Here is a 27,236-nt window from a genome sequence, read left to right as displayed (position 1 = left end):
ATCCATTATCACACAGTTTTTTCTTGTGATGAGAACTTTTAAGATCTACTCTCTCAGCATCTGTCAAATATACAATCAGTTCAGTTCAGTTCAGCCACTCAGTCACGTCTGACTCTTTGCGACCCCATGAACCACAGCACGCCAAGCCAAAAGCATCAATTCTTTGGCGCTCAGCTGTCTTTATAGTCCAACTCTCAAATCCATACATGACTACTGGAAAAACCATAGCCTTGAAGCTGAAACTCTAGTACTTTGGCCACTTGATGCAAAGAGCTGACTCATTTGAAAAGACCCTGATGCTGAGAAAGATTTGAGGGCAGGAGGAGAAGGGGACGACAAAGGATGAGACGGTTGGGTGGCATCACTGACTCAATGGACATGAGTTTGGGTGAACTCCGGGAGTTGGTGATGGACAGGGAGCCCTGGCGTGCTGCAGTTCATGGGGTCACAAGGAGTTGGACGCGACTGAACTGAACTGAACTGACAAGATGGACCTTTTTGGCAAAGTAAAATCTCTGCTTTTTAATATACTGTCTAGTCAAAACTTTCCTTCCAAGGAGTAACCGTTTTTTAATTTCATGTCTGCAATCACAATACGCAGTGATTTTGGAGCCCCAAAAAATAAAGTCTGACCATTTCCACCGTTTCCCCATCTATTTGCCATGAAGTGATGGGACCGGTTGCCGTGATCTTAGTTTTTTGAATGTTGAGCTTTAAACCAACTTTTTCACTCTCCTCTTTCACTTTCATCAAGAGGCTCTTTAGTTTTTCTTCACTTTATGCCATAAGGATGGTATCATCTGCATATCTGAGGTTATTGACATTTCTCCCGGCAATCTTGATTCCAGCTTGTGCTTCATCCAGCCCAGCATTTCTCATGATGTACCCTGCATATAAGTTAAATAAGCAGAGTGACAATATACAGCCTTGACGTACTCCTTTTCCTATTTGGAACCAGTCTGTTGTTCCATGTCCAGTTCTAACTGTTGCTTCCTGACCTGCATATAGGTTTACTCAAGAGGCAGGTTAGGTGGTCTGGTATTCCCATCTCTTTCAGAATTTTCCACAGTTTATTGTGATCCACACAGTCAAAGGCTTTGGCATAGTCAATAAAGCAGAAGTAGATTTTTTATGGAACTCTTCTTGCTTTTTCGATGATCCAGCAGATGTAGGCAGTTTGATCTCTGGTTCCTCTGCCTTTTCTAAAACCAGCTTGAACATCTGGAAGTTCACAGTTCACATATTGCTGAAACCTGGCTTGGAGAATTTTGAGCATTACTTTACTAGCGTGTGAGATGAGTGCAGTTGTGCAGTAGTTTGAGCATTCTTTGGCATTGCCTTTCTTTGGGATTGGAATGAAAACGGACCTTTTCCAGTCCTGTGGCCACTGCTGAGTTTTCCAAATTTGCTGGCATATTGAGTACAGCACTTTCACAGCATCATCTTTTAGGATTTGAAATAGCTCAATTGGAATTCCATCACCTCCACTAGCTTTGTTCATAGTGATGCTTCCCAAGACTGACTTGACCTGTTATTTACCTGGGGCCATACTATGGTGGAGGTAGTGAAAATAATGGCGACTTCCTTCAAAAGGTCCCATGCATGCATTGCTACACTCGGTGCCCCCAACCCTGCAGCAGGCCACCACCAACCCATGCCTCCACCAGAGACTCCCGGACACTCACAGGCAAGTCTGGGTCAGTCTCTTGTGGGGTCACTGCTCCTTTCTCCTGGGTCCTGGTACACACAGATTCTGTTTGTGCCCACCAAGAGTCTGTTTCCCCAGTCCTGTGTAAGTTCTGGCAGCTCTATGGTGGGGTTAATGGTGACCTCCTCCTCCAAGCTTATACCATACCCAAGTCTGCTGCAGACACCAGGCCATGTATTACATCCCCAGAACATATTCATCTTATAACTGGAGGTTTGTGCCTTTGACCACCTTTATCTGTTCTTCTCACCCCCTGCCTCCTGCCTTTGGCAACCATTCTAATTCCACTTATAGGTGAAATCATACAATATTGTCTTTCTCTGACTGATTTATTGTCTTTCTCTGGCTGATTTCTCTGACTGATTTATTTCAGTCATAATGTCTAACATAATGTCCTCAGGGTCTATCCACGTTGACCCAAATGGCAGAATTTCCTTCCTTTTTATGGCTGAATAATGTTCCACTGCATATATGTGTGTGTGTGTATACATATACATATATACACATACATACACTTTCCGTATCCATTCATCCATCAGTGGACACTTCCATTGTTTCCGTGTCTTGGCTTTTGTGAGTAATACTGCCATCTTTGCCTGAATAAATAACTTCTGACCCTGGGTGACTCAGCCACTCATGGCCACAGCAGAACATGCGGCTGGAGGAGTTACTTGTTTTCCGACTCTCCAAGATTGCTATTTCATCCCCTCTAACCCCCACACCACTGTTTTCTCCCATTCTGTGTTGTTGTTCGGTTGCCAGGTGTGTTCTGACTCTTTGTGAAGCTATGGGCTGCAGCACGCCAGGCTTCCCTGTCCTTCATCATTTCCCAGAGTTTGCTCAAACTCATATATCCATTGAGTCACTGATACCATCCAACTAGCTCATCCTTTGTCATCCCCTTCTCCTCCTGCCTTCAGTCTTTCCCAGCATCACAGTCTTTTCCAGTGAGTCAGCTCTTTGCATCAGGTGGCCAAAGTATTGGAGCTTCAGCTTCAGCATCAGTCCTTCCAATGAATATTCAGGGTTGATTTCCTTTAGGATTGACTGGTTTGATCTCCTAGAGTAGACTAGAGATCTCCCACTCTTTCGTGGGCAAGTATTCAAGCCCATGTGTCTATGCTTAGTTGCTCAGTCATGTCCAACTCTTTGCAACCCCGCCAGGCACCTCTGTCCATGGGATTTTTCCAGGCAAAAACACTGAAGTGGGTTGCCATTTCCTTCTCCAGTAGATCTCCCCAACCCAAGTTCTTCTCTCTTCCTTTTCCTAGAATTGAACCAAGAACCCAGAAGAGGTGAGGATCTTAGCTAATGATAGAATCATGAGATGCAGCAGATCTGTGATCATACCAGGCCACCTACAAGCCCAGATTCAAAGGGAACAGAAAGTATGAATCCGAAAAGGGGGCTGGCTGTAGCAGAAAGAAGCAGACTGGGGATTCATGGAGTCTTGTTAATGGCACAGCATTCAAGTGAAATCCACCAACCCCTGCCACATGGTCCCAGAGCTTCCCTAAGCCCAGAACTAGGCATCCATGTGCCTTCCACACCTTCTGGCTCCAACCTTGGATTCCACCCATCCCTGCCTCCCTTATGCCCCCTTCATTCCTTATCAGTAACCAGGAAGGAGAATTAAAACAGCCCTCCAGCTGAGGGTTCTGTATCTTATCACAAAACCACCCTTCCTGCCATATCTGGCAGTATCGTCTTAGCTCCCAGACAAAACTGAAAAACCTGAAGAGTGAGGAAGGGGTCATGTTCACCTTAACACTCCCAGGGCGTGGCCCCATGCCCACTTTAGTATCGGTATACAATGAGCAGTTCACTGAAAGGTTGAGTAAATGAATATTTAAAAATCCATCCAGATCCCACTGCTTTTTGTACTTCCTGTATAGATCGCTCATGCTACAGTTAATTATTTGCTTTGTCATGGCTGCTAAGAGGAGGACAGTTCATCGGTTCCCACATGCACACAGACACACAGCCAGAGTATTAGAATTGCTCTCTCTGTCTCTCTAAGGAGCAAGAAGTTTGGTCGTATTATAAGCCTAGGGATGTAAGACATCCAGGTAGTTTTTGTTATGATTAATTTGTTCAGTCTGCTGTATCACTTCCCTCTTTTATGTAACCAGAAACTGAGAACCATTTATTTCTCCCTTTCCCTTTCTCATTTGCATTCCAGCTTTTAAAAATTGTCTGCTAAGTCACTTCAGTCGTGTCCAACTCTGTGCGACCCCATAGACGGCAGCCCACCAGGCTCCCCCGTCCCTGGGATTCTCCAGGCAAGATCACTGGAGTGGGTTGCCATTTCCTTCTCCAATGCATGAAAGTGAAAAGTGAAAGTGAAGTTGCTCAGTCGTGTCTGACTCTGAGACCCCATGGACTGCAGCCCACCAGGCTCCTCCGTCCATGGGACTTTCCAGGCAAGAGTACTGGAGTGGGGTGCCATTGCCTTCTCCGTAAAGATTGTCTACACTTTGTTAATGTTTAAGTTCACCTAACTTTTTGAGTTGTACTAGTTGTACCTTTCCTTGTCTCAGTAGAGTACAGACGTAGCAGGATAACACTAGGTGATCTTGTTTCTTGTTTTCTTACCAGCTGGAAGGAGAACCTTATGTAGATCATTTTTGGTCTTTGCAGTTCTGTTCTGAAAAACCAATATAAACTGAATTTCTAAATGTTATATTCAAATTTTTATTCTCAAACTAGTCAAGTGTAGGTGCATTTCTTTATTTTTTAAATGGAGTCAGAGAAGCAAAAAAATAAACTCTTGCCAGTCAGAAATGTAAGTGCTGTCAGCCATTTGAATTTTTGTGTTGCCTAGATGTTATGTGTCAGACTCCCCCAGAGGAAGGGGGAGATGGTGAGATGACAGTTTGGTGACAGAGCCTCACACGTATTGTGTGCATAGTTTGGGGTGATGCCCCGTTGTTTGGTTTTATGTGACACTAGAGCAAAAGATTTGAAAGAATGAAGGCCACTGGCTGAGAGATGGAGATGAGAGAAGCAGAGGTGTTCTCATTAGCAAGATTTAATGCTTCAGGTGAAGTTTTGTTTTGAAATGTTTACAACCAAATAAAATAGAATAAGCTCATGGTTAATGAGCATTTTCCTTGAACAATAAAAAGACTGCTGACGCTCACTTGTTTTCCTATCTGTAGGTAGGTATCTAAATTCAGACCACATACACCCTAAAACCGTTCTCATCAGACCAGGTGGAACTATGGAGATTGCTTTCTCTCTCTCTGTCTCTCTTGCTCTCTCTCTCACACACACGCGCGCGTGTGCACATACAGGCACACATGCACACATGGTTCAAAGTAAGCACATGTTTCCAATGGAAATGACTTAGCACTCAGTTTCGTTTGGAAAGTCAGGAAAGCGGTTGTCTTATCATTGTTGCCTTTTCATACTGTTCATAGGGTTCTCAAGGCACGAATACTGACGTGGTTTGCTATTTCCTCCTCCAGTCATTGTTGACAGCGTTTTATACAGAAAGCCTGCAGCAGTTTCAAGTTAACAGTGTGGTGAAGCAGAAGGGCCAACATAGGCACCGATTAACAGAGGGCTCTTTACCACCATAGGCTGGATCCATAAATATGCTCCTTGTCACAGAATGCTTGCAAATTGCATTTTTTCCTCCTTTTTTTAAAAATTGAAGTATAGTTGATTTACAGTGTTAAATTAGTTTCAATGTACAACATAGTGATACTCCACTTGAAGTTATTATGCAATATAATCTATATTCCCTATGCTGTATCTTATATCCTTGTACTTATTTGTTTTATACCTAGCAATTATACCTCTTAATCTCCTACCCTTATTTTGCCGCTCCCCCCTTCCCTGTCTCTACTGGAAACCACTAGTTCGTTCTGTGTATCTTGAGTCTGTTTCTGTTTTGTTATAGTCATTCATTTATTTTATTTTTTAGATTCCACATAAAAGCTGTATCATATATTTATCTATGTCTGACTTAACTTCACTCAGTATGATAATCTCCAGGTCCATCCGTGTTGTTGCAGATGGCCTCATTTCGTTCTTTTCTATGGCTGAGTAATATCCCATCATATATATGTACCACATCTTCTTCATTCTGGAGAATCACTTCTCCAGTGCTTCAGTATTCTTGCCGGGAAAATCCCTTGGACAGAGCAGCCTGACGGGCTACAGTCCTTGGGGTCGCAAAGAGTCAGACATGACTGAGTGACTGAGTATAGCACACACAGATTACTACGTGAAATAATGTGTGTACCAGAACTTTGTAAATCCTAAAGCGCTGAACTTCACCTCTCATAAGTGGAGCTGTAGTTTGAGTCTACGTTGGTCTCTGATTTGTTGCCTCCTTTATTAATTTTGGAAGTGGTGGATCCATTGAAAGTTTCCAGGTAGGGTAAGGTCATGGTCAAAGCAGAATTTGAGAATCATCAATAGATGAGGCAGGAAAGGGATGAGGCTAGAGCACAGGGAAGTTAGGAGACTTTTGTGATAGTTGAAGGCAGGGATGGTATAAGATCATGTAGGGTGGAGGCAGAATGGAAGGAAAAGACAATGCTAGAAACATTGATAAGGGAAGATGGGGCAGTCCCTTGAATGAATGTGCAGAAGAGTAGAAAGGGAAAACAATTTTGACAACCCGGAATCACACCTGGGTGTTGGGGGGAGTAGGTCTTTGTCAAGTGGGAGAGAAGGTAGTGATGGTTTTAGTGCCTGGTGGGCATCCAGGTCAAGGTGCTGAAAAGGCATGGAGCTTAGCAGAGTCCCCGGCAGGACAGGAAGGTAACTGTGAGGCTGCAGCAAGGGCGACAAGTCAGGAGAGAGTCAGGAACAGGCAGAGGCAACTGTGCTGAGCCTTCAGGATCTCTCCTCAGAAGTAGGAGGAAAAGAAAGCACTCGTAGAGCAAAGGCCTGCGACTCTGCAGAGAGCAGAGGGCAGGACCGCCACCGCCAGCAGGGAGGGCTGCTGGCGGGGGTGGGGAACAGTGCACCCCATTGTGAAGGGCTGGAGGGGTGAAGGCGAGCGAGGGTCACAGGGTTTGCAGATTATGCAGTCGTCAGTTGACATTTCCAAGGGCAGCGTGCACTGAGGGTGAAAGCCACGTCCCTGGGCATTGGGTGGAAGGAGAGGAGACTGATGGGGAGAACAGAGTGAAAGTCGTGTCTCATTGTTCTCAATGAGAAACTAAGGAATATATGTGTTGACTGGAGAAGAAAAGCCCCTAGAGAGAGACTTTTGATGAAGTCCAGAAAAACTGGTCAAATAACAAGTCTTACAATAAAACAAGCAAAAGTCAGAATACTTGGGTTGACCTTGGGGGAGGGCAGGGCTAGAAAGGCAGCAGAGGTGATGGAAGAAAGGTTTTGAAGTGCAGACAGAAGTGGTTCCCTGGTGTTTTCAGTACAGTTGGGTATGAGCATTTGGGGGATGGCAGTCGAGCCCCAAGTTTGAGAAGAACAGCGAATGTTTGAAGCAGCTGCTGTGGGGAGTGTGGGGGAGGGACATCCACAGAAGAGAGACAGCCCTGTCCCCCTCCACCATCCATCCACACCCAGTCCAGTCCTTCCTGAAAAGTGTGGGAACGTAGCAGCTTTCATACATAAATTTAGGCTTAAGAACATACCATTCCCTGCCCAGCCTACACATACCCACTTTAGATTGTATTTGCACTGTGGCTTAGAATATTTCAACCCTTATACTCCTTAGATGTTCCTTTGGCCGTTTCACCAGGCAGAGGTCTTGCCTTTTCTCCTGGGAGGACTATGTTTGATCCCCCACAGGTATCAGTGCGTGCTGGTCACAGCGTGTGTCAAAGCAGCTGGACCAGCCACATCTCCTTCTAGGAAACCTGCCTCCTCATCGCCCTTCTGTGGCCCCCCCCCCCCAGTACTCCTCCTGCCACCGAAAACAGACACGCATGTCTGGCCTAGGAGCAGGTTCTCCTGCACAGAAAAGGGAAGGAAGGCAGCAGGGGCAGAGAGGAGGGGAGAGATGCAGCTCCCAGGGAAATGCACGATGAGCCAGGGAGTAAGAGCAGACACGAGAGTGAAGCAGAGACAGACACACAGAGACACAGAGGCAGAGAGAAGTAGACACGCAGAGAGACAGAGACAGGAGGATTCAGAATTGGATGACCTATGATGTAACTTATATGTGGAATCTAACAAATAATACAAATGAATCTGTTTACAAAACAGAAATAGACTCACAGACATCAAAAACAAACTTATGGTTACCAAAGGGGAAAGAGGTGGGTGGGGGTAAACTCGGAGTTTGGGATTAACAGATGCACATTACTATATATAAAATAGATAAGCGTCAAGGATTTACTATATAACAGGGAATACTATTCAATATCTTGTAAGAACCTATAATGGAAAATAACCTGAAAAAATTATATATGTATAACTCAATCACCTTTCTGTTCACCTGAAGCTATCATAATATTGTGAATCAATTGTACTTTAATTTTAAAAAATAAGGAACTGGGGCTTCCCTGGCAGTCCAGTAAGATTAAGACTCCACGCTTCCACTGCAGGGGATGTGGGTTTGATTCCTGGTCAGAGAAGTTCCACATGCTAAGAGATGTGGCCAAAAAAAAAAAAAAATGAGGAACCAATGACAAAAGGAGTCACCTATTTAAAACCCCCTCAATCTGAAAAGGATAACTTTTTAAATAGAATTTAAGGAGAACTTTTAAAAACTAAATCATCAATTTATTAAAATTTTAAATATAAAAAAAAAAAAGAATGGAGATGAAATGCCCAGTGGCTTGAGAACTGGGAACAGCCCTGGTTGTGGTATCAGGGTCCTAGGCTGGTCCCCGTAAGGCCTGGCTGGACTGCTTTCCTGGGGCTCAGCAGGATTCCCTTTCATCTTTCAGCAGCCTCCCCTTTTCCTTGGTCTAGGCTGAGTGGGTTTCTGTTTCTTTCAGCCAAAGGAGCCTTCATAGTGACCTCAACCTGCCCATCTCAGGGGGTCTGAAGGGGCACACGGTACCCGACCCCTGTTCTGAGGTAACCAGCCTGGCCTCTGCTTTCTGCCTCGACCCTCATGAGGAAACGGCCCCTCTTTGCACCTTAACACTGCAGACACGCCCTCCCTTCCTTCCTAGTAGTGAGTTTCCCATTTCTCAGTGTGTAAAACCCAGACATCAGCAATGTTGTTTAGAATGAAGAACAGTGGAGAACGGGAACCAAATCACAGAAAGTTCACTATCATTGAAAAAATAATAGTGACCTAAATGGGAGGGAAATCCAAGAAAGAGGGGATTATATGTATACTTACAGCTGATTCTCTTTGCTGCACGGCAGAAACTAACACAACATTGTAAAGCAACTCTGTGCCTTTGTGCTCAGTCGCTCAGTCGTGTCCAGCTCTTTGCAACCCCATGGACTGTAGCCTGCCAGGCTCCTCTGTCCATGGAATTTTTCAGGCAACAGTACTGGAGTGGGTGGCCATTCCCTCCTCCAGGGAATCTTTCTGACCCAGGAATCGAACCCATATCTTCTGTGGCTCCTGCATTGGCAGGCAGATTCTTTACCGCTGAGCCACCAAAGCAACAATACTCCAATAAAAATTAATTTTAAAACATTAAAAAAATAAAAGCAGCTCAAGCAGTTTGAGACCACTCCAAAAGTCATGTGTCTATCTAACAAAAAAATAAAAAAGAAAAGAAAATGGGAATAGGAGGATAAGATGTTGAAATATAGTTGAGGGTGAGGAGATGGATGAGAAAGGATTGCTTTGACCTTCAATCTCTGAGGACAGCTTAGAGAAGAAGGAAAGAGGCAGACAGAAGGTGTGGGAGGTGGATGGGAGAGGGATCCGGTGAGGCCAGTGCTCCCAGCATGCGTGGAGCACCCCCAGATCATGAGGCACCCAAGCTCTGTGCAGACCAAGGAGGGGATAGCAAGAAGACATCACTGTGGTGTGAGATCAGAGGAAGAGGAGAGAAGGCTAAGGCAAGCTGAAAGTTAACCGACACAGCAGCAGGGATGCCAGGGCATCACCACGGCTGTGTTTTAGGGGTAAGGAAAGGACACCAATGGTCTGGAATGGAACAGGACTGATGTGCGTGTCCACCTGGCTTCAGTGGAAACAGCCAGATTAAACAGGACCATTGCGAGCTTGGGCATCTGGCTCCCACGGGCTCCAGAGCTGGGCCAGTGTTTATGGAGGACCAGTCATTTGAGAAATGCAGTCAGTAGTTTCCAGGAGGTAAGGGTACCATCGTGACCTCCTCAGTCATCCATGGTCAAGGCAGCCACCCCGTAAGTCTGTGTTGCTGGTGAGCCCATTTGGGCTTTTGTGGCCTCACCTATCGGAAGAGACTTAGATTAGATGATCCTTGGAGCTCCAGAACTCCCTTATTGACAGCAGTTCTGGTTTTTGTTTGGTTGGTTTTCGGCCATGCTATGGCAGCTTGCGGGATCTGAATTTCCCAACCAGGGACTGAACCTGGATCTCTGGCAGTGAAAATGCCAAGTCCTAACCACTGGACCACTAGAGAATTCCCCTAGAACACTTCCTGACAGGCTTATTCCTCCCCTAAAAGTTTCTGATCCAGAGTGAAAAGGAACCTTGGTGGAGACGTGAAAGAACATGAGCCCTGGGCAGAGCTGCTGTGTCAGAACAACCACGAATTGGAAGGAGAGGGAGCAGCCAGCTGACCACAGAGAAATATGGTCTCCCTCAAGCCTGGAGCAGGTTATACAATGGCCAGAACATCAGGGCAGACCACTGTGTTTGAGGAATCACTTTATTTAACCCAGAGAGATGTGTACTTCCATCAGTAAATGCTCCCAACTCCCATCTCTGTGAGTTTTTGTCTTCATGATGTTTTTTGCTGATTGTGTGCAAACTGATTTAGTACGTTTATATCTCGTGACCCTCACTACATCATTAGATAAAAACACGTTCAGGTTTTACAGTCAAAACAAGATCTGGAGCAAAGTCAAACTGCGGATGGTGTCACAAGGTAACTGTCTAACGGGGCTGTCGGCTCAAGCCGTCCTTCTGCACAGGGTTTCCTGGAAGGAGTGGTTCTCACATCCGTTCAAGAGGCTCATCATAAAATCTGTAACATAATAGTCAGGAGTTGGATGCACCCACCAGAGTAGACGGAAGGCCAAGAGACATTTCACTGTGGGTTCTTTGCATTTCTTGTCCAGCGGCACATCTGCCGCCTGCTCTGCTCCAGCGTGATCTATGCACTTAGACTGGATTTTACTAGGAAGACTAAGGATGTGTTTGTAACAGTCTCAAAGGATTTCTCTTGCCTTGTGTGTTTCAAGATGTTAATTGCCACTCATTTCACTTACGTAGACTCTCTTTCCCAAAACGATACCCCTACCCGTAGACCAAGACTGGGCAGTGAAAAGACTGCTCACAAATAGAGCTTTTTGTGAAAAACCTAAATAACATCCTGTGTCAAAGCAGGCGTGACAATGGGCTATTATTTCTGTCCCCATAATAGCATGTTGTCACATCTCTGTGCCCCGCGTGAATGGGCCATGAGAAGGGATGTGGGGAGGAGTGGGGGCAGGGGAGCCACGCTGAAACCTTAGAGGAGCCTCTCCGGGGTTTGCATTTTCTAAAAACAGAAACTGCTTCTCCGGGAGGTAACTCAGAGGTTCATATCTGCAGGTGCCCGGCCGCAGCCTCGAGTGCACTTCCAGAGAAGAGCCCTGCGGCTGCCAGAGAACACCAGCTACAGTGACCTGACCGCCTTTCTCACAGCCGCCAGCTCCCCCTCCGAGGTGGACGGCTTTCCTTATTTGCGAGGATTAGATGGAAACGGAACAGGTAACAATCTCGTCTGTCTTCTGCAGGGGGAATCTGTGTTTGCATCTTTTATAGGTGTTTGTATCTTTCTAAGTGGAGGACCAGAGGTGCAGAAGGGGGAGATCTGTCTACAAGTTCTGGTGCACTGAAACCGTCATTTAAGGAATTTATTCTGCACCACTGCGGGGTTGAATTTTCATGAATTTGAAATGCTGAACCTTTCTGCTGGGACCAGTTGCCTTAAGCACCCTCTCTGAGCTCTCCTTTGGCTGCCTAAATATATTTAATTCCCAGAAGTTCTTTCCATTGAATTTTTCAAGTGTCAGATCAGAGTTGGAGGTTTTCTGTCCTGTTTTCAACCTCGCTCCACTTGCCCCTGGAACATTTTTGGTGGAGCAGCCTGCCCAGCTGTGCAGAGATGTACACCCCTACTCACCACACATTACAGCTGGAAAGGGAAGGGTGGGTGGCATTGAATCTGATTCCCAGAGGAGCACAGCAGCGCCCCCAGCCACCAGCACATGGAGCACTTCAGGGCGGGGAGACTCTGGACTGCAGGGGCTGAGTCCATCCAGCCTTTTCTCACAGCCTCCCTTTCTCTGAGCTTGCTCTTTCTGCCTTCCACTCGGCCAAGTGTTCAGGCTTTATAGTTGATTTTGAATCATCTCCTGGCAGATCTGTAAGTCCACTCAGTCATTCTCACCCTATGCCGGTGGGACTCACAGAACTCAAAGATCACAGAAACAGAAAGCCACCAGTCAGAAAACAGGTAATAATTCCTTATTGGTGAGAGACTGCCTTTTACCTCCATTTGCGCTCAAGAGAACGCCGTGCTAACGTGGTCCCCGTTCCTCCTTCTGGTGAACAAAGGGTGGTGGAGTCTCAATTCCTGAGTCATTTTCTTGTCTCCCCCTTTCTCTTTCCCCAATACTTTACATGAGTCACAACATAAACTTGAAAAACAAAGGCTGTTCTGGGTTGAATCCCATGAGGTGAGTAGGTTGCTGTATTTCCCAGGGATGCTTTGATTGAATTTCGCCTAATCGTCTAGTGCTTTACAGAAACTGATCATCCTGCAAAAGCCTTTCATCCCTGCAACATATGATCCATTTTGTAGAATGTGGATAAATGTCTGGTTACAGTTCAAGGTCACCTGGTGATTTGTTACCTGTTTTTCTTCCCTCTGTGATACCTGTTTTGAGAAATGTTTCTTCTTCCTTGAATGTTTGTGTTGATAATGATGCAATAAATTGTCAATCACCAACACCCAGAAGAGTTGCATGGTTCATCTTAAGTGAATATTGTTGGGGAAAAAAGTTGACTTTTCATTTAAATAGATAGGCCTGGGAGGGAAATAGTATTTCAGGGAACATAATAATCTGAGGCCATCATGAAACCGCCAATCCAGCCTCCATCATAAAACCCCGAAGTTGGCGGGATGACCTCAGTCATTTTTCTGTGCTCCAGTTCCAAGATGTCTTGAATAAATTATAAAACGCAAGATGACAGTAAGGCAGAGAGAAGACATAGAACAATTGATTTTAGAGGAGTTGTTTTATTTTAAAATCACTCTGTTATTTCAGAGGGAAGAGAGAAAGTCTTTGGAAGGTTATATTCAGCTTGTTTTCCACTGAAATAACTGGCCAGTTGACCTAGGAAGAATCAGGCCTCCTCCCAGGAAAGGCAGCCACCAGCGTGGTATCCACTTGGCACCCCTGCAGCCCATTAACTGGGGCTTCTCTTCTGCCCCACCTTTGCCTCCTGTTTTATAAAATGCGCCTAAGAGGTTTCAACTTAGTGTGAGAGCCTGGACCACACTAATCCATGTGAGATGGCAGGTTATCAGTAGAATTCAGTGAAGTAAACAGAGACCATAAGTGTGATTGGAGAGTGACTGGCTTCCCTGGTGTGTCCTAAGGGGGGTTATTTATTCCTGCCACCACTTTGAAAGAGTTTCCAGAGCTGTAGAAATGCAGCCACGTGGAGCTTTCAGTTGCTTCCTCACTTTCTCTTCCCTGTGCATCCTCACAGCCTCATGCTTCCCCTGTGGTTGCTAAGAAAGCCCAGACCTGCTCTGTGATGTTCGCAAGGGTTTTTAAGAAATTACTTCTGCTGGCAACTAAGGGAAGACAGAGAGGAGTCAGTGATATGACTAACGTGCAAAGCCAAACAGAACTTTGGATGCTATCTGGGCAAAACCCCTTTTGTTCTAAGTGATGAGTCGGCGGCCTCCTAGCTTGGTCCTAGGGTGCTGCTTCTGCTTGTCTTTATTGGGATGTGATAGGAGTCAGGTAATATCAAGATGGAACATCAAGAAGGAGAGAGTCCTTGTATAGAGAACTCCGTGTTTTGTAAGGAGTTGCCGTCTCATAAGAAGGGCTGGAAGGTAAACAGTGTAGCCCTTCAAAGCATGAGTGCTTCCAGAATAAGAAAAATGGGGGGGTCGAGAGCCCTTTGGAAGGTATGGAGTGGAAGCACTGAGAGAGGAGAGAGCCCTCAAGAAAGCAGATATAATTGCTTGCCATGTCTTTGAACAGAGAACTTTCTAAAGAATGTTAAATCTCATGCACCTGGTAGTACACATTGCTTTAAATGAATATGCTTCTTTCTTCAGTGCTGTTCTTACTTTGAATATTTGTAGTACAGTTTGTTTCTTTCTATAGATTCATAAGAAAGCATCTAGTCCAACCTCCTTAGTTTTGCAGCTCAGAGCAACAGACCCCAGAAGAGTGAAATAACTTGGGGGAGGCCACATAATTAGTTGGTAGCAGATCTGGTTCTGGGACTAGGGCTTCCTGGGCCAGGGATGTGCAAGATTATACAAAATGAAGACTCAAAAGGGGATGAGTAGGGACAACAGGGATGCCATTTCTAAGAGTCAAGAGGCAGTGTTAAGTGGAAGGAAAGGATGGAGGGTGAGAGTGGAGTACTTTTCTGCTCTACCTGCTGCTTCCGGGGTTAGACTTCCTGCCTGGCGTTTTAATGAAAGAAGCAGCCTTGGGGACTTCCCTGGTGGTCCAGTGGTTAAGACTTCATCTTCCAATGCAGCGGGTGTGGGTTCGACCCCTGATCAGGGAGCTAAGATCCTACATGCCTCATGGCCAAAAAGCCAAACAAACAAAGCAATTAAAAAAAACAAAACAGAAGCAATATTGTAACAAATTCAATAAAGACTTTTAAAATGGTCCACATCCAAAAAAAACTTTTTAATTTTTTTTTTTAAAGAAGCAGCATTACCTAACTGAAAACGTTATCTGTAAGTTGCTTATATAAAGTCAGGTCACTTAATCTGTCTTTAAGTCCTGTCTCATCCGGAGAGTTCAGCAGAGCCTAGAGAGATCTGGCTTGGCTTCTGTGTTGCCTTTGGGCAATGGATACATTTAGGTCCTCTGTCCACAGGATGTTGTGATAAAAAAGGATGGTGAATTCTGGGTTTTGGTTCTCTTCACCCTACAATGAAATGGTCAGGTTAAACGATTTCAGAACTTGAATCTATGCTTCCGATGTGGACCTTTTGATAAAATCCTTATCTCCATCCCTTTTTCTTCAATGGAAAACAGAGATGGATGTGAATCATAAAAGGTAGTGCTAACATTACTGCTGCTACTGCTGCTAAGTCGCTTCAGTCGTGTCCGACTCTGTGCGACCCCAGAGACGGCAGCCCACCAGGCCCCCCATCCCTGGGATTCTCCAGGCAAGAACACTGGAGTGGGTTGCCATTTCCTTCTCCAATGCATGAAAGTGAGAAAATAAAGTGAAGTCGCTCAGTCGTGTCCGACTCCTAGCGACCCCATGGACTGCAGCCTACCAGGCCCCTCAGTCCATGGGATTTTCCAGGCAAGAGTACTGGAGTGGGTTGCCATTGCCTTCTCCGAAGTGCTAACATTAGCTGTATAGAAATTTCTCTGCAAAGAGGTTAGCTACCACTGGTTGGTGAAACTCTCAAATTCACTAGATTGGTTTTAAATGTTTAAATTTAGTCCTAACTGGAGGTTTGCATTAACTCAGGTAGTTAATTGATAAGTAGATAGGTATATAAGGAGCTTAATAAGAAACCCAATAAATTATGTTCTAATGTAGCTTAAATTTTTCTGTCAGTGTGTTTTCATTGTATTCAAGGGAAGATTTTAAATTATGACCGAATACATTTTGTATGATATATTATATTTCACTGGAGAAAAATTCTTCTCAAATGGATCCCTTAAGTGTATAAATATAATACCGCTTTCATAAGCATTCCCCAATTTATCTGTAAAGTAGATAGTCCTTAAACCATTGGCTTGGAGAAAAGGCCTCTAATGTAGAATAATTGGTATATTAAATTCCTTTTAAACAGATCAAAATAACAATGGCAACCAAAATAACTCATAAATATTTCAAGTGCAAGTTTTCAATAGTGTCCTTTTAGTAGAAGTTAATATTTTGAAGTACTCCTTGAAGAAATTCATTCTTTTTTTTATTTTTTAAAAGCAGTCTCTGATTTAAAACATTTGGTTCCAATGTGGTGATCTGCCAAGTAATTAACATGTGTACAGGGCTCGCTTTGTAGAGAAGTTGATTTCAGGGTTTCACACACATGCCTTCTCTCCCAATGCAGACAGTCCCCCTTCCATTTTGAAACTCCTTTTGAAAGCACAGGACAGTGGTTAGAATGGACAGACCTGAACTTGGATGTCAGCCCTACCACACACTAATGTCCATCTATGGGCCTGTTTCCATGACTCCCATCTCTGAGCCTCAGTGTGTTTATGTGTAAAATGGGGATTTTTACCTACCTTAGGATGTCATGGTGAGGATTGTGCATATAAGATGCTGAATGCAGTCCCTGGTTTGTAGGAGGCCCAATCCTTGTAGATGTTAGCCGTTACATTTTTCTGTAAACAGTTTCTGCAGCCCCACCTGGGTCTTGTGTGTGCATGTGATGGAGACTGCCTCTTGCTTCCAGGAAACAGCACCAGGTACGACCTAACCCCTGTCACAGCCGTCAGCGTCCACTTGCTCAGCAGTGATGGAACGCCGGTGCTGGTGGATGGCCCCATTTATGTCACCGTGCCCCTGGCCACACAGAGCAGTCTGAGGCACAATGCCTATGTTACGGCGTGGCGGTTTGACCAGAAACTGGGTAAGCAAACTCCCGTGCCAACGATCGGCTAGTGGACTTCATTACTGTTCGATTTCCATTTTAAGAAGCCTGTGCTAGTCTCTTTTCCTTGAAGTTATTGAATGCTGCTGCTCACAGCACTTTGCATGGTTTCTGGTGGGTAAGGCTTACACCTTTTTTTTTTTTTTTCCACACTTAAGCTAATTTGCTTAAGAATCTTTAAAGGTTATTAGACTTGAATTGCCTCTCCTAATCTTTTATCCTTTTATTCTTTAGAAGATCCCATAATCTCTCTTGGTCTTATGGTTTTCTTTTTTCTGTGTTCTGATAAAGGAAGACAACATTGCCAATATTATACAAAAAAGAAACTAAAAATCACCTAGAGAAACCTACTAATCGTATTTTAGATTACAAGCAGACTTTGCTTTATTGCACTTTGTAGATACTGCATTTTTTACAAATTGAACATTTGTGGCAACTGTGTATTGTCAGATGATGGTAAGCATTTTTCACAATAAAGTATTTCTTAATTTAAATAGGTACATTAGCTTTTTTAGGCATAATGCTGTTTCATACTTAATTGACTAAAGTATAGTGTAACAGAACCTTTAACGCACTGGGAAACCAAAAATTCTTGTGACTGTCTTTATGTTTAATATAGTGCGATAGGCCTGGATCTGAACCCACAGTATCTTGGAGATGAGCCTGCATTTCCTTCCAGCCATTGCACTATGCATGTGTATATTGGTTATCTCTTGCGGCATAACAGCCGGCCCTAAAAGTCAGCAGCTTTACACCACAGTGAACATCACCATTTCAGGGAGTCAGGATCCCGGAGTCAGGAACCCAGGCACAACTGAGCTGGGTGGTTCTGAGTCAGATCTTGAGCAAGGATGCAGTCAGGCTGTCAGCCAGCTCCTCTCAGGATCCAGCAGGGGCTACCAGTGTGCTTTCAGGTATCAGATCCTCACTGGCTGGTGGCCAGAGGCTTCAATGCCTTGCCACGTGGGCATCCCCACAGGGCCACTCACACATGACAGCATGGTTCCACTGAGCTGTGGAGCAAGTGACCCAAGAGAAATTGACAAACAAAAAGTACAAGATTTCAGGAGGCTCAGTGGTAAAGAATCCACCTGCCAGTGCAGGAGACATGGGTTCGATCCTGGGTAGGGAAGATCTCCTGGAGAAAGGCATGGCAACCCACTCCAGTATTCTTGCCTGGGAAATCCCATGGACAGAGGAGCCTGATGGGCTATAGTCCATGGGGTCACAAAAGAGTTGGTCACAACTAAACAATAACAACAACAAACAAAGGGGCAAAGGAGCAAAATGAAAGTCACCATTAGGCGACTTAGGTCTTTTGTCATCAAAGGTCAAAGTGGCCTCTTCCTCCTTCTTTCCATATGCAGGTGGTCACAGAGCCCAGTGCTGTTCCAATGCAGGGAACACCACACAGGTGGATGGACAGCAGGAGTAGACATCATGGGCCCTCTTAGAGGCTGCCTTCCAAAAATACACATTTAACGTGAAGGGGATTATATGCTATGTACTGTTCTATGCTAAGTCGCTTCAGCCGTGTCCAACTCTGTGTGACCCCATAGACAGCAGCCCACCAGGCTCCCCCGTCCCTGGGATTCTCCAGGCAAGAATACTGGAGTGGGTTGCCATTTCCTTCTCCAATGTATGAAAGAGAAAAGTGAAAGTGAAGTTGCTCAGTCGTGTCCGACTCTTAGGGACCCCATGGACTGCAGCCTACCAGGCTCCTCTGTCCATGGGATTTTCCAGGCAAGAGTCTGGAGTGGGAACTTGCCTTTAAAAAGCATTTGTTATCATGAACATCTTTCCCTGGTATTATTATTCCATAGCAATGGTTATTCTGCAATGTCAATATTAATATTGCATAGTATACCCTTGTATATTTATGTCGTAATTCAGTTGCTCAATCTCCTACAATTAGAAAAAAAAAGTTACTATTCTTACCAGTGCTGGGATAAATGTCTTTGTAGCTAAATCTTTGTATATGGCCATGATTATTTCCTTAGGATAAAATTTTAAAAGAAGATTTGCTGACTTCAAAAAGTACAAAACTCTAACGCTTTTAATATGTATTTACGACTTTTCTTCCAGAAAGTTTTACAGTTGACATTTGTAGTAAGATTACAGGAAGGAGTACATGCTTGTGTTTAGGATTTTGACAACACAATGGACCTTATACCCCACTGGTTTCTCAATCCCATGAAAGTAAAACTTGAAAAGACAAGTTTTTAGAAAACGTAATTCAGAGTTTTAAATTGTTAGACCATGCATACAAATTCTTGGGAGATTTTTGGTATCAAATGTATTTTCAAAGACACCTAATCGTCTAGTCAAGGCTATGGTTTTTCCAGTGGTCATGTATAGATGTGAGAGTTGGACTGTGAAGAAAGCTGAGCACCGAAGAATTGATGCTTTTGAACTGTGGTGTTGGAGAAGACTCTTGAGAGTCCCTTGGACTGCAAGGAGATCCAACCAGTCCATTCTAGAGGAGATCAGCCCTGGGTGTTCTTTGGAAGGAATGATGCTAAAGCTGAAACTCCAATACTTTGGCCACCTCATGTGAAGAGTTGACTCATTGGAAAAGACTCTGATGCTGGGAGGGATTGGGGGCAGGAGGAAAAGGGGACAACAGAGGATGAGATGGCTGGATGGCATCACCTACCCAATGCACATGAGTTTGGGTGAACTCCGGGAGTTGGTGATGGACAGGGAGGCCTGGCGTGTTGTGATTCATGGGGTCGCAAAGAGTCAGACACTACTGAGCGACTGAACTGAACTGAACTGAATTCTTTGAGTAGTCAAATTCTAGTTCTATGAATTTATATTTGGAATTAAATGCTTGTTGGGCTTTCTGGAGTTTGCAGGGGATGTGGTTTGTTTTACGTTGGTTTTGTTTCTTTTTCCAAACAATTACTAACAGACTGCATAGTTATTTGTGTTGAATTCCATGGCTTTACCAGATGCACCAAACTTGACATTGTTAGAAGGATCATCCTCACACATGGACATGTGGCACTGGGTCATGTGGGCACTTTGTCATTGGTGTGCATTCTGCATGGCTTGGTGACTCTTTGAGTCACATGTTCCTGGTCAGGATGTAAGGAGTCCTGGGCTCCCATGAGAAAGCAACTTGAGGGAACCCCTGAGGAAGACAGGAGTTCTGTAGGGAGGAAAGGATGTGGATGATGAAGCAGGGACAGAAAGTAGAAGGAGAGGGGAAAGCTTGCGTTTTGCCTCCTGAAGCCCTGGATCTGCCATTTGGGAAACTCTGAGGCCCGGCCCAGGCCAACCACCTGTCCTGTTTCCTCACTTGTACAGCATGCATTTTGCCTGAGGCTCTTCGTCCCTTGTATATTCTCCTTCTCACATTGTCCACCCAGGTTGGTCCCCAACACGTCAAGGCAGTGCTCCAAAGTAGAGTGTGTGGTTAAGAGCAAGGACTCTGAGACACAACGGATTAGAATTTCGATTCTGCTAGCTATTGGCTGTGTGATCCTGGCCAAGTTACATAACCTCTCTGGGCCATAGAATAGTACCTAATGTTATGGTGAGTGTCTTTATTTGTCAGAGTACTCCAGAGAAACAGAACCAATAGGATGTGGGTGTGTGGGTGGGTGTGTTATGTGTGTGCCTGTGTGTGTGTGTCTGTGTCTGTGTGTGTCTCTGTGAGGGAGAGAGATTTCTTTTATGAAACTGGCTGATACACTTGAAGAGGCTGGCAAGTTCAAAATCTGAAGGATGGGCTGGCAGACTGGAGACCCAGAGAAACACTAATGCTGCAATTTGAGTCCAAAAGGCCATATGCTGGCAGAATTTCTCCTTGCCTGGGGGAGGTCCACGTTTTTCTTAAGGCCTTCAACTAGTTAGATGAGGCCCACCTACAGGAAGCATAATCTACTCAATCAGTGGATTTAAATCTACTGAATTAAATGTTAATTTCATCTTAAAAATACCTTCACAGCAACCTCCAGGCATGTTTGATCAAATATCTGAGTGCTGTGACCTAATTAATTTGACATATCAAGTTAACCTCCCCAGGGAATAATGAGTTAATATTTGTAAGAAGCTTAGTTCAGTGCCTGGTACATAGTACACCTTAAGAGTTTATTCAGTAAACAAAGATAAGGGTTTCTTTAGCACTCTGCAGAAGGGTTTCTCGAACCATGACATCCAGACCACTTCTTTCCAGATTCTTGTTAGCTCAGTTTTTATTTATTTACATATTTGGCTGTATTGGGTCTTAGTTACAGCATGAAGTATTCTTGTTGTGTCGTGTGGGATTTTTCACTGTGGCACACAGACTCTGGTTGCAGCGCACGGGCTCAGTAGCTAGGGACATGGGCTCAGTAGTTGCTCCACAGCATGTGGGATCCTAGTTCCCTGACCAGAGATTGAACCCGCATCCTCTGCATTGCAAGGCAGGTTCTCAACCACTGGACCACCGGGGAAGTCCTAGTTAGCCCAGATTTCTTGAAGGATTGTTGTCCACATGCTGCTCCCACTTCTCACTCACTTCAATCCTGCTTCTGTCTCCCAGTCTCCTGAAACCACAGTCGTGATACTCAGAAGCAGCTGCCTGATTGTGGAATCAAGTGACCTCTTCATCCCGTTTATGTCTCTGAAGCATTAGAGGGTTTCTTTTCTCTAGACAGGAAGGCCCACCTCCCTTGGCTCTCTGACTCAGTGTCCCCCAGGGCCCTCCTCTCCTGCCATATGGGCTCTGCCCTGGGCCCAGCTCCTAATTCACTTTATATGCAGTCACTGGGGCTGTATCCTCTGACTTCTCATACTCGCACAGCCACCCATCCACCTAAGTCTGCTCTCTGATCTGTGTTCCTGACTGTCTATTAGACATCTGCCTTTAGATATCCTTCAGGAAACTCAGATTCATGTGCCTGTAACAGACAGGCATGCTTCTGCCTTTATGCCTGTTCATTTCTGTGTTTCCTCTCTTTGTTAAGGGTACCACACACCAGTAGTTACCCCACATTTATTCTTTTTTTAAATATTTATTTGTTTGGCTGTTCCAGGTCTTAGTTGCAGCAGGCAGAATCTTCTTTGCAGCATGTGGGATCTAGCTCCCTGACCAGGGATCAAACCAGGCCCCCCTGCATTGAGAGCCCAGAGGGACATTCACCCCCGCTCATTTATTCTTTTGCTTCACCTCCCTGCACCACTGGCAGCCATGTCTGGTCCTTTGCAAGATCGTGCTGATGTCAGATCAGCGTTTCTTCAACCTACCTTCTCATCTCCTTCATTAACCTCTGTCTGGGTACAGACTCTGCCTTCTTTCTGACCAGTTCTTGTAGCTGTCTACCTGTCTGCCACTCTCCTTCCCTCTACCAGGGCTTCTGGGTTGCCACTGGGCTGTCTGTCAGAACCACAGACCCTTTGCCCTGTTAGAGCATCTCAGAGCTACTCATCATGAGGCTGTCCACACTCAGCACGGCACACAGATGTCTTCAGAGCTGTCCCCACCCAGCTCTCCAGCTCACTTTCGGCTACTGTCTCCTGCACACCCTCCACTGCTCCCACACCCAATTGTGTGCTCTTCCCTGGATGTACCTGGTCCCCCTCATCACTTGTCACACTGCATGATTGCACGAACAGAGTCTCTCCTCTCAAATTACCTTCTCCATCTTCCTACCAATAATTTGGTCCCTCCTAAGCATGTTGTCCATTTAGCGGTGGCACTAGAAGTCTGTAAGAACATGGCCTTACAGTGTCTCAGTCATTATCCGTGTCCTCATTGAGTCTTCCTTATCTCTGAATCCTCATGATCCAGAACAGTCCCTGGCACTTGCAAGGCACCCAGCTAAAATGTTTGCTGAATGATTGAATCAGATGAGGAGCATTTAGATATTTTAAGATTTAGAGCAGTTTAAGATATTATAACGTTGGTAAAAGATGATTCTATACATAGAATTTACCTTTACATATCTATATATCTATATCTGTATATGTTTAGACCTGTATCTATATGTTTAAAGAATGATGCTTTGAGTGGTTGTCTGGAGAGAGAACAGTTGTATTGCATTTTCTCCACCCTAGAGCTTCTATCCCTGCTGCTGTGCTTCTTCTACTCCTTCCTGCCTCTTCATTTTTGAATGGATATATTTGAATATAGATAAATAAGGTGGGGGTATAAAAGGCTGTATTCCTAATACAGTGATGCTTTCGCTAGGGAGTCATACACAGATTCATCATAACAATATGGCACAGGTCTGTAGAAGCAGCATCCTTGCTCTCATTAGTTTATTTTGTATACAGATCACAAAGATCAAAAGCTTATTTAAATTTTTTTTGTTTGATGTCTGTGGTAGACTGGAAAATTGCCCCCTCCCCCAAAAAGCTCCACATCCTAACCCCTGGACTCTGTGAATATGACTTGATATGGTACAAGGACTTTGCCAATGTGATTCAGTTGAGAATCTTGAGATGGGGAAATTCTGCTGAATTATCCTCATGGATCCACTGTAATCACAACAGTCCTTATAAGCAAGATGCAGGAGGAATCAGAGATGGTGACATAATGATGGAAGCAGAAATTGGAGGGATGCGCTTTGAAAAGGAGAATGGGACCTCAAGCCAAGGAACAGAAGCAGCCATGAGAAGCTGGAAACAAGAAACTGAAACGGATTCTTCCGTCAGTCTCCAGAAAGAACCAGCCCTACTGATCCTCTGACTTAAGCCCAGTGAAACCGATTTCAGGCTTCTGATCTCTAGATATAAGAGAATACCCACTTGTGTCGTTTTAAGCCCCTGAGTTTGTGGTTGTTTATTACAGGAGCAAAAGGAAATTAATACACTGTAGAAATCAGTGAAAACAAAGAAATGTGCATTGTCATGAAGCCTCTAAAAAGTAAGTTATCCAATTCTCTACTTCCACTCTGGAAATATTCTCGATGGCGTTGAGCCTTCTGTCATTGAGAATCTTCATTGTATGGTTGATCTAGTTCCACTTAAATGGTCTTTTTCACTTAGCCCATACAGTGAAAATTGTAACTGTCGAATTCCAGGCTCCAACAGATTGTTTGAAAAGGCAACATTTGAAAGTCATTCAAAAGTGATCAAATGAATCAGAACAAGTTTTCTGAAAACTTTGTCTTTAAAGTTTTGGATGGACATTTCAAAGAAATCATATGTTCTTTAACTTACTAAGCTCAACAGAAGCCTACATATTTCATAAGGGTGTTTCTACTATTATATATAATCCATAATGTCATTATTTAAGTAGAAATTAAATTATTGCAGTTAAATGAAAAGTTCCAAGAATATTATAAGATCAGGGGAAAAAAATAGGAACACATATTAAGCATGTAGCACTATTTACTAATTATCTACTATTTATGATTGATTCAAATGCAATTAGCATTTCAAACCAGTTTAACACTTTAATTGATATACTTTTCAGGTAAATCAAAGTACTTGAATTTCAAAGTGTTTAACAGCCAGAACTAGTAACTTGTGAATCCATTAAGAATTTCTCATTTAAATAAGGGTCAACAAACTATGGCCTGAAAGCTTAGAATGGTTTTTACACTTTTAAATGTTTGAAGAAAGAATCAGAAGAGGAGCATCTAATGACACATGAAAATTATATGAAATCTAAGCATCCCTGAATGAAATTCTATTGAGTGCTATGGACTGAATGTTTGTGTTCTCCCCAAATTCATATGTTAGAATCCTAATGCCCAAAGTGATGATGGTATTAGCCTTTGGAGGTCATGAGGGCGAAGCCCCCATGAATGGGATTAGTCACCTTATGAAAGGGGCCCCAGAGGGCTCCCTTGGCCTTTCCACATGTGAGGACACGGCATGTGAGGACACAATGAAAAGGCACCTCTGTGAACCAATGAAACCAGCTCTCACCAGAGCTGAATCAGCCAGCACCTTGATCTTGGACTTGGCATCCTCCAGAATGAAGAAGTGCATTTCTGTTGTTTATAAGCCATCCAGTTAATTTTGTTACAGCAGCCCAAGTGGAGTAAGACATTAGAACACAACCATGCCATCTTTGTTCATGTTAGGTCTGTGAGAGCTTTTCCTGCACCAACAGAGCTGTTCCCACAAAGTGAAAAATATTTGCTATCTGGACTGTTACAGAAAAAGTTTGTGACACCTGATCTAAGATGCATTCCATAGGGGAGCTCTGACCACTTATTATTAAAATGCAAGTGTATTCTCCATCTGCAGGGCCAAACAGGGTGCCTGATTCAGTCAGTGTGTACTTCCTGTTATCCAGGCAGCCTTCCAGCACTTTACCCTGAATGACAGCCGATGCTTAGTGATAACACCTTGGTTATAGGGCAATATACATTTTAATGCTAATTCAATTACTTCCATTCCTGACTGCTGGATAACTGAAAGTTTACTCATGAGAGAAACGGTAGAGGTACCTACTTTCTTTTTTTTTTTTTAGATTCCACATATAAGTGATATAATATGATAATTTGTCTTTGTCTCACTTACTTGACCTTAGTATGATAATCTCTAGATCCTTCCATGTTGGTGCAAATGGCATTATTTCATTCTTTTTTATGGCCGAATAATATTCTGTTGTATATTTGAACCACATCTTTATCCATTCATCTGTTGCTGGGCATCTAGGTTGCTTCCAAGTCTTGGCTATTGTGAATCGTGCTGCAGTGAACATTGGGGTCCATATTTTTTTCGAATTTTGGTTTTCTCTGGATATATGTCCAGGAGTAAGAATGCTGGATCATGGGGTAGCTCTATTTTTAGTTTTTTAAGGAACCTCCATACTGTTCTCTATAGTGGCTGCACCAACTTACATTTCCACCAAGAGTGTGGGAGGGTTCCCTTTTCTCCACATGCTCTCCGGCATATATTAGAGATACTCCCTTCCCAATACCATTAGAGTGGATTCGATTTGGTGCTACTGTTTTTCACAGTTTTCTTTTTCTTGAATGACAGTTGGTTTTTTTTGGTTTTTTATTTTGTTTTGGAACAGGCAAAGAATTTCCCATTAAAAAAATTATCATCTCCATATTTTAACCCACATGTTCAAACAAGGGTGACCTAATAGATAAATGGTCTCCTAGAACAGAAGTAAAGCTGGATTTTGCTTAAAATGTTACAACAGTATGAATTGGTTGATAGTGGTGTGGACTCTCAAGAAAAAAGATTTTTTTTAAAAGCCTGACTTGCACACATTAGAGTCAAAACTTTTGCCGCATTTCCTGGCAGTGCCGATCTTGCTGCAGCTGCCCTGTTAAAATGCCATTTGATTTACGGTACAAGGTGGGGCCTCTATTCAGTGATGTACGTCTTTTCCTTTGACGAATTAGCAGATTTCTTTAACCCGTGATCTTCTGATGATGCTGTCTCTTTTGCAAAGCAGTATAGTGCCAGGACCTGGGGCCTGAGTATGCAAGTGTGTCTGAGGGGATGGGATACAGCGACCTCATCAGGAATGTGCAGGGGCCAGTTTGACCTTTGAAAGAAGCTGCTTTTCTTCCCCAATAGGACAAATGCAGTTTTGTCGGTCATGGTGAATGCATCTTAGCCAAGGCTTTCAGGACAGTAAAAGATGGTGTGCTGGCTTGTTTTTATAGCATTTCCTCTCTTTAGCTCGTAACTGGGACAGCAGATGGCTGCCCCATGTCCCAGGTGGTCAGACTGCAATCTGATTCGATGCCCTGGGGAACGGTCACTTATGAATAAGCAAACCAGGTCAGTGGTTTGAATTGAAAGTGACCGACTGACCTTGCGTGGCCGAGAAATCATGATTTAAGATCCTCTCTATGATAAGTTGCTGCTGTTTCATAATAACTTGGGTTACTTGGTTTGAATACTTTCATTCTAATGAGGTGACAAAAATCAAAGCAGATTCCAAGTGAAGCTACATTGCAGAATCCAGTTTTAACTGCCTTCCCAGAACGCAGCCTGCAGAGCGGTGTGCGTTGCTATAGAAATGCTGGTTACTGAACCAGCTTCTTATCATTTATGGCGCATACGTATCAGGCATTCAGCGATACTCGCTCATAATTGGCCGGTAGTGGGTTCGTCTCTGCATAGATGGTGAGCTTTACTGTTGATGCTGTTGCTCATCGAACTAGCCCTTTTAGGTAAGTCATGGCCAGCCTATCCCTGACAATGGAGCTTGATTTAAAGTACAGATCTAGAATTTTGTTACATTTCATTGTTTCTCAAGGGGAGAAAAGGATGGGAGTTCTTAAAACACTATATTCTATTTGTCACTTAAAGAAAATGAAAATATTACTGGTGTGTCTTTTTCTGTATATACCGTGAGCCATGCCTCTTACATAGCAGGTGACAAATTGCCAGACAGGTGTAGTGACTGAATGACAAGAATGAGCCATAGGGCATTGTGTGGGCAAAAGTTAGAACAAAAGAAAGGAATTCATGTTTCTAAAAGTTAAGTATGTATTTACATCTGTGATGCTAACTTTAGAACCATGCATATCATCTTTATAATTTTTTTTCCAAAATGACCAGACTCAATAGTTAAGGGAATTAAACAAAGAAAGAAGCAAACTTACCTGCTGAAGTACAATGTCAGTATATCCTTGAGAAAGATCACCTGAAATGGGTCTTCTCACAATGAAGGTGATCTCTTAGAAACA

The 27,236-nt window shown here is 43.9% G+C and overlaps 1 protein-coding gene across 3 annotated transcripts in view; it reads left to right on the top strand.

Annotated features, from left to right (window-relative positions):
• The window catches only part of FAM171A1 (family with sequence similarity 171 member A1), a 130,130-nt gene that overhangs the window by 84,552 nt on the left and 18,342 nt on the right, over positions 1-27,236 (top strand). The window contains exons 1-3 of one of the 3 annotated variants that reach the window (XM_061436124.1): positions 11,405-11,510; positions 12,165-12,258; positions 16,435-16,611. In XM_061436124.1, the coding sequence (XP_061292108.1) occupies positions 11,496-11,510; positions 12,165-12,258; positions 16,435-16,611 (286 nt within the window). In that variant the 5' untranslated portion in view covers positions 11,405-11,495. Of the gene's footprint in view, positions 1-11,351; positions 11,511-12,164; positions 12,259-16,434; positions 16,612-27,236 lie in introns of those variants that run through there. The other 2 variants (XM_061436122.1, XM_061436123.1) reach the window with 2 other exon arrangements.

Source organism: Bos javanicus, chromosome 13, assembly GCF_032452875.1.
Source record: "Bos javanicus breed banteng chromosome 13, ARS-OSU_banteng_1.0, whole genome shotgun sequence".
NCBI lineage: Eukaryota > Metazoa > Chordata > Mammalia > Artiodactyla > Bovidae > Bos > Bos javanicus.
Note: the sequence above shows the minus strand (reverse complement) of the source record. Positions and strands in the feature narration are given on the sequence as shown.